Raw genomic sequence first — 8488 nt, forward strand, 5'->3', positions numbered from 1 at the left:
GAGTAAACATTCACTTATTTCCATCCACTTAGAGTACCCTGAGTAAACATTCACTTATTTCAGTCTTTGGCTGCTTGTGATTGTATTTTGATAGTTTTTATTGCAATAAAATCCAATATATATAATTAAAGGGGGTTTTCAGTCTGAAATTAATATGAAATTTGTCAAATTATATGATTTGGAGAAATATGCCTGATACAAAGCAATAAAATGTCATAACTTTGCAATGTTTCATCTTATTTGATGAAGTTTTTAGTGGTTTTGCGAGTTTAATTCACTCTGTTAATTTGATTCATGATAATTTCAGGCCAGGGTACTCTAAGTGGATGGAAAGTAAAGAAATATAGGGCGTAGACATAACGTTAGTTTTTGTGTCACATATAGTTTACTATCAATCCAAACGGGTCAAAACCCAACAAAATCTCACCCACATAGTGATAACAAATCAATTATTTACTTTACAACTTGGAATCGACCTCGAACATCACTAGATGTTATATCGGTATATGGCAATATTCTAATTAAAATAAAGGTATGGGGTATAAATGAATATCACATTAATTTATATAGATGATTAGTTGTTTCCAGATGCCTCGTGTTGATTGTGATATTTATTCCAGATTTGGGGAACTTATAAGGGAGTGAAGATCAGAAGTAGATATGTTCGTTGCTTTGTTTCGAGTGGTTTATGAGTATACATTTTAATGACTATAACAAAGGTATATGATATACATCTTAAATAGAAATATAGTTTGCACTACTGGAAAGAATCTTATCAATATCTTTCTTTAAAAGTTCACCAGACTTTTCCGCGTTATCGATGCCAACTAGCGATCGTTTACCGGGAGAGATGGAGGGAAAGGTTTGCTTCTGTTCGTCGCTTTCATTGGCTCCCTTCGTTTGATTCTCTATGACGTCATCAGAAGACTGTTCCGCATGTCCGTTGATTTGATTGGTCGAAGATTCGAGGTGGTTTTTGTACGCCTCCCGAAATCTTCTGATGGTGACTTGACGTCGCAGGCTTGGAAGGCGGGATGATTGGGTGGCTCTACGAGCTGCGGTGAAAAAAAAATGATAGAGGAAACATTTCATTAAAACAGTTTGTAGTTAGAAAGTGAGCAATGAAAAATAAGCATTGTCGATTGCTCTAAAGACATTAAAGATGGTTACATAGATGATTGCGAGATACAGGAGGGAAGAGAGAGGGAAGAATGTTCTGACCTTGTCGGAACTACGCATGAATTTAATTATAGTCAATGCTGACCTTGAACTATCATGAATTAGATTAAAATAAATGTTGAGCAGTTGATCATTCTACATACTAATTTATTCAAAGAATGTCTGTTTATTACTATATCCTATCGAATAAACTCTTAACAAAAATGATTTCAAATAAAAGTAAGAGCAATTTGATAAACACGTGCACACATTGCATTAATTTGGAATGGTTGAGCCAATAAAAGTTACTTACGTGTTACTGGATTCTGTTTAGATTGGTTCTCCCTCTGTTTCCTGTTGGCCTGAACTACCTTCAGTATCTTCTCTTCCGATAACTCGATGCCATTCTCTGCAGTTGTGCAGCATTCAAGTTGGCAGTTCCCATCATGGTCGTGGTCACCATCTGCTGAGGGAGCCCTGGCTGACGACGGCTGATAACCTGGTCTGAAGGTGTCCGTCAACTGTACCGAGTAAGCACTGTACAGCAATGGTAGAAGGTGTTTCTGATCTGGTCGATGCTTCGCGGTCAGGTCAGCGTTGAAGACATCACTGCTATCGGTAAGGCTAGGGCACCTGGACTCTTTGCAGGAGGAGATCTGTGATCTGCAAAACATTCTTCGGATGGTTTCCGGGGAGGATTCACAAGAAGAGGAGGTCTGGCTACTCGAACAAGAACACAACGACTTGTCATCACTGAATTCACTCATGTCGTCACCATCCAACTGGTTCCCATCTTTAGGAATTGCATCGTGTGAATACCTAGATTCGTTGTCGGAGGAGTCGCTGTCGTTCATGGAGGAAACGGATATGAAACGGCCTCGCCGTCCAGATTTCCCTGCTTTTGGTCGCTCGATCTTCGATTTCTCTATCAGCGGCAGGAAGTTAGTCTTGATGTGGCAATGTGTGGTTGTGGCCTCGGCCCAGTCGAGGGCACTTCGTCGGTTATTGTCTCGAATGGATACAGAGGCCTTCCCTTGGTGAAGGAGGATACTCGCACAGACATCATTGCCCAGTCGGATCGCTTGCATGAGTGGTGTGAGTCCGTCTTCGTTTGATATGTCAACACTGAGATCATACCGACGGAGTGCATCTACCAGGAGTTTCGTTGTAGCTGCATTGCCAGATGTTGCAGCATGGAACAGAGGGGTACAGTAGCTCACATCAGTGTCGTTCAAGTTGATGTCCCCGTCAGCCTTTTTAAGAAGAACTTCCACAACACAGTCCAACCCGCGAAGGCAAGCCCAGGCCAGCGCACTGCGTCCAAGATAGTCTCGATGTGCCACTGAGGCCCCACGACGGAGCAACATTCGAATAATTTTCATGCGATAGCGTGAGTTCTCAACAAACATTGCTCGGATGAGAGGCGATTGCCCGTTTGCATTCGCGTGATTCACCCCAATGCCCGATTCCAGGAGAAGCCGAACCTGTCGAGGCCGACCGGCTGACACTGCCCTTAGCAGGGCAAAATGGCCTTCAGTATCAAACACCATGGTGCAATTAAGTTTTGGTGTCAGGAGTGGGATCTTGAGTCGTGTTGTAAAGCAGGCGTCCAGAGTACGTTGTGACTCGAGAAGTAAATGTTGCCAACATTTAAGGTATCGAGTAAACATTGGTGAACTTGACGTCATACTTGTCTATTTGTCATTTAGACTGTCAATTACCGTGAGGAAGAATAAACGAACAATACCGCCAAAAGTGGTGAAGAATCTTGAAGAATGGATTAGGTATTGAACTTGACTCAGAGTGGTCTGTCAGTTACCGCTGGTAAGAAAGAGTACAATATCGCTAATAACCCAGTGAGACAATCGGTGACACAATAGAGTGCTACAGAGGGTGGCACACGAGTGCCATTGTGATGTCCGCAAGTAGAATAGTCTTAACACCTTTAAATATCAAATCCATTGTCAGAATGGTCAGGGTGTTAGTCGATATTGTTTCGTGGAATGAACTGACAGGTAATCTATACGTTACATCACAATCATTGCCAGTGAGAGATAATAATTATATACGTTATCAAGAATTGCAATAACAAAGACAACTTAGATTTTTTTTTCCGTTGTGGTAATTGACATGTTTATTCCATGCTACGTAAACTTAACGTATCTCCATTAATGTATCAACATAATGATGACATGATGTTGTCAAGTTCCTTTTCATTAATATGATTAATGTCAATTCACATTCTTGATAGACGTTTGTTTGAAGATCACAATGTGTTTGAAATTTTGAACCGCATATTGCCATTTACTATCAAATTTAACAACCAATGCAATGTTTCATATGTACATCATTATAATTTAGGCCAAATTAGGTATTTTTTGATAGCCTATACGATTTTTATGATACAACAATTGAGTATATGATGCATTTTCATCATTCTTTGCATAATTTTGTTTTATTTCACAGAATACTTTATTTCATTATATTTTACGGTATGCCATTTTCTATCGTAACAATATTTGATCGTGATATTTTATAAGTTTTTATAAGGTACATTTTATAAGTAGTTTATGTTATACATGTATGTTGTTAATGAAATTTAGATAAATGAAATTACATTAAATACTCACTGGCGTACAGATGGGGCCTTCGGGGCTATACCCCCTCTAAAAAAGTTTTTTTCCATAATGGAAATAAACGAAAAGGAAAGAGGTGAATATGATATTGTTTTCTAAATATATTCGAAAAATTGTATTACAAATTAGCTTTTCGTATTAAGTAGGTCTAAAATGTTATATTTTCATATTTTTATCCCATACACCATGTTCGCCCCCCTCAACAATGTTGAAACTTTCATGCTTCTGCCAACAAAATTTAATTGATATTCACAAATTTTTGACGATCACATACAGTCTTTGAATATGTGATCGTCGAAATATATGTATTCAATATTGCAATCAAGCATTATGTGAAATTGCTGAAACATAGATACGTCCGTTCTTATTTTACATAAAATTTTAAAAAACATAATAAAACATCAATTCATTTTCAAATACAGTACTTTGATGAAAGTTACATATTATTAAAATTTCATATATTCACATATATTTCCACTGCAAGGCAATACTTGTTCATGCATATCTGAAGAAGCCCCACGTACCCTCCTCCCCCGAATATTTTCATTTCTTGTGTGTGTGGAAAGCGCCTCCAAATTGCAATTATGTTTTTCTATAAGACGCCAACTTACTTACTTTCTATTTTTATCCATAACGTATTAATTTACTATTTTCTATTCATTTTGAATTATTTTTAGTAGTATTTTGTCCTTTTATCACGGTTTGGCACATTTCTACATGATATCAAGTGTCGAAAAGGCCGGAAAGTTTGAGTTATAATTATGATCGGAAATCATCACTCTCAAATTCAGGATTCGAAAAAAAAATGCGATTGTAATATAAGTAAAATATATATATTTTGTACCCTTACTCCCTAATTGCATTGTTCTAACTGATTTCCAAATTGGCCAGATAGTCAATTAATACCTCAAACTGTCACGGTGATCCAAGCGAACAAAGTGATGGATAAAAGAATCAACGGAGTTTAGGATTAACCCTTGTTATCCCCAATCGCCCCTTTTTCTTCGTGGAATTCTTAATAGAGGCTCTGATTGACGTTTGCTAAAAAGTTGCCATCGATTGATCTTAATTGTTGTTATTTCCGAATGAACAATAGACGTGCGCCGACGAACAAGGTGCACAGGATCGAAAATACAAAAACATCGTCGCGATAATCAATTAATGGACAGGTCAAGAACAATAATGACTTGTTTCGTATTGATAGTGACATCAGTCACTGATCAACTCATGAACCCATTCACCATTATACTTTGATCTTCTTGTGTTTATCAGTTTATGGTACAGTCGATATCACACCGGCGAGACCGAATCCAGACCTATCGAATACATTACGTTACTTTTAATGGTAAATACTTCGTTGAGTTTGAGTTGGTTTCGTTGGTGTGGCTGTAACATTTTCATTCATTCATTCATTTATTTATTCCAAATCATAGTTGCTATTACATGCCTCTCATAATTCATATGATTTATCATATCACTTCGTCATTAATTTCGTCAGTGTTATATGATAATTATTATCTTGTTATTTCGCATTTTTTCTTCAATAATTTAGTTTTAAACCCTTATTTGAAAGCTCACAATCTATTTCCTTCTCTAAAAATGTGTAAGCAGAATATTCTAAGCTCATCTATTTTATAACTTAACTATAATTTCTCTCTCTTTCTCATTTTTAGATGACATAGACATTTTCTTTTTTTATTGATTGACTGATTAACACCCACAATTCCCCGATTAATTAATTGATCATTTATCCAATACATAGGCGGATCCAGGGGGCGAGGGGCCCGCCCCCCCCCTATTGGCGGAGCAAAAAAAAGGGGGAAAGAAAGAAAAAGAAGGGGAAACATAAGAGGAGGAAGACGAGTGAATAAGATGGGAGGAAGACTTGGAAAAGAATTTTAAAAATCTTTCATGTCACTATACAATATAAAATTTTGGAAAATAATTTTAAAAATCTTTCATGTCGCTATACAGTATAACAATTTTCGCTCGCGCTTCGTGCTCGCATTGCCTTTTAGGTGATTTATATATGTTGCTCAATATCGAGCTTAAATATCAAATTTTGAAGTTAATAATTTTGTTTGATTTTTAAAACGTGCTCTGTAAAAGTTTATGTTTTATCTTCTGAATATTAACATTTTCTGCTCGCGCTGCGCGCTCGCAAACTTTAATTTGTCAGGTACCTATTATTTTCCTGTAATCCATAAAGTTCTCAAATATCCCTAATCAGGTCAAATTGTCAAAACGTAACAGCTAGCGCTGCACGCTCGCATTTTGATTGGTGCTTTGATATGTATATCTCAATATTGATTATATCCCCATTTTCATGATAGTTAATCAAAAATTTCGGCTCGCGATTTGCGCTCGCATTGATTGTTAAAATTATATTTACTCATGCATCTTATTCATTATTACAAAAGTGCTTTAAATGTCCAGTTTTAAGGCCATAATAAATTAACAGATTTCGCGCTCTCATTAGGCATATTAGATTAATAAGATATTAATTTAATAATCAAATTGTCCCTTTTTTCAGAATGGAATATCGACAAGTTTTATCTCCCACTTAGGAATAGAAATAGGAAGATAGTCATCATTTTCATATGATGACATAATGTTCTTAGAATGTCCCTGTCCTATGTCAAAACTCAAAGTAATTATCATGAAACATATCAGATCTTTTCTCATATCCACCTCACAACTTTGTTACAAAGCAGGAAATACAGAGCTTAAATACAGTGCTTAAATTGACCCCTTTTTTCAGATCGGAATATCAAACATTTAAAGCTAGCGCTTCGCGCTCGCTTTATTGATTTTCATGATGAAAAAAGGTGTTTAGAATGCCCATATTCTAGGTCGAAATCTGAAACACGCGCACGCATGTTTATTCAGATACGCAGCTTGTTCTCAGTTTAAATCATTATGAGCCTATATATCCAGTGTCAGATCAGAATATCAAAAATTTTCTGCTCACGCTTTGCGCTCGCATTATTAATGTAGGAAGATACAAAATTATACCCAAATTTGTTCATCATTTACAAATTATGAAGAGAGTGTCCCGTTTTTAGGGTTTGAAATCTCAATTTTTTCCGCTCGCATCAATAATATTGTTTGGTTATATACTTTTCATGATTACAAAAAGTGCATAGAACGTTAGTTTTTTAGGCCGGAACGTCAAAAAAAAATTCAGCTCGCGCTTTGCGCTCGCAATATTGAATCATTGAAATACGTATCAACTTAATGGCTAACTGCAAAACGTCCTTAACAGGGCCTTTTCGACAAGGCCAGAACGCATTATAAAAATTTCTGCTCGCGCTTCGCGCTCGCATTAATTATCTAGTTACATACGCATCTTGTTCAGGTTCACAAACATTACCTAAAATGTTCAATTTTCAGGACAAAATACATGAAATTTCAAAATTGTTTAGCTCGCACTTCGTGCTCACACTATTCAAATAGGGCTTATGAAATTATTACACATTTATGTTGTTTATAAGAATAAAGCTAAGAAATTACTGTTAGGACATGGGCGTTTTGCCCCCCCCCCCCCAAAAAAAAAAAAAAAAAAATCACGATCAAGAAAATAAGAGAAAAGGAAAGGGATAAGGATGAAATGTGATATTGGATTTTTGTAATAAAAATGTCAAAATTTTTGCTCGCTCGTAACGTCTTATTAATATTTACGCGATATGCCATATCGAGCCCCCTCAAAGTTTTTGGCTCATTACGCCACTGGGACAACCCCTTCAAAGAAACAAACAAAAATCAACTTTGAGCAGCCGATCGGGCAAAATATGGGTGAAAAATTTTTGCCCCCCCCCCCCCCCCTTTTGGCGGAGGCTGGATCCGCCCCTGCAATATAGGCCTAAATTTTGGTTCAAAGTATAAATTTTAGCACTGATGCACGAATGATGCTCATTTCACATTAAATTTTTAAAAATGTGAAAGGATAATCTTTGGGAAACCTTGATAAGACTTTTCATAAGATAAGTTATTAAAAAAATACAATTTCATAGAGTTATTTTAGAGCATAGATACATTACAAAGTTACAAGGATGGAAAATGAACAAACTAACTCAAAACATGACTTATGTTGTCATTAATTTGTCAATGTATCCCCCTTTTCCTTGAAGATAATGTGCAATTTTAATTTTAAAAAATACACACTGAAATTGAGAAATAGTGATAAATAGATCTATCTATCTATCATCCATCCATCTATGAATGTATGTATGTATGTGTGTATGTATGTATGTAAGGGTGTACGGATGGGTGTATGTATGTATGTATCTATCTATCTATCTATCCATCCATTCATCTATCTATCTATCTATCTAATCTATCTATCTATCTATCTATCTATCTATCTATCTTGATTTATTCACACCCACAATTCCCCGATTAATTAATTGATCATGATTTATTCAGTATAGGCCTAAATTTCGGTACAAAGTATAAAATGTGAGCACTAATGCACGAATGGTGCTCATTTCACATCATTTTTGTTTAATGTGAATGAAAGGATGATCTTTGGGAAACCTGATACATATGATGAAAAATGAACTAACTCAAAACATGACTTTTGTTGTCATTAATTTGTCAATGTATCCCCTTTTCCTTGAAGACAGTGTGTATTTTAATAAAAAATACAAACTAAAATTGAGAAACGGAGTGATAGAGAGAAAAATTGGATAGAA

At 36.0% G+C, this 8488-nt stretch overlaps 1 protein-coding gene across 1 annotated transcript; it reads right to left on the bottom strand.

Annotated features, from left to right (window-relative positions):
* Positions 1-685: 685 nt before the first annotated feature.
* On the bottom strand, positions 686-2797 carry LOC129269051 (ankyrin repeat domain-containing protein 55-like). The gene is made up of 2 exons (XM_054906503.2): positions 1472-2797; positions 686-1055 (listed from the first exon to the last, which is right to left on the bottom strand). Exons 1-2 carry the CDS (start codon positions 2706-2708, stop codon positions 736-738), a joined length of 1557 nt encoding a protein of 518 aa, XP_054762478.2. The 5' UTR covers positions 2709-2797; the 3' UTR covers positions 686-735.
* Between the last annotated feature and the right edge of the window lie 5691 nt (positions 2798-8488).

The sequence above is a fragment of the Lytechinus pictus genome, chromosome 10, assembly GCF_037042905.1.
Source record: "Lytechinus pictus isolate F3 Inbred chromosome 10, Lp3.0, whole genome shotgun sequence".
NCBI classification, from domain to species: domain Eukaryota; kingdom Metazoa; phylum Echinodermata; class Echinoidea; order Temnopleuroida; family Toxopneustidae; genus Lytechinus; species Lytechinus pictus.

What these genes read in the sequence shown, in the direction of transcription:
- LOC129269051 (XM_054906503.2), bottom strand. Translation starts at nt 2,708, where the DNA reads ATGGTGTTTGATACTGAAGGCCATTTTGCCCTGCTAAGGGCAGTGTCA. An exon ending in TAAACAGAATCCAGTAACAC is followed by an intron (nt 1,056 to 1,471) that starts GTAAGTAACTTT and finishes TTTTCACCGCAG; the next exon opens with CTCGTAGAGCCACCCAATCA.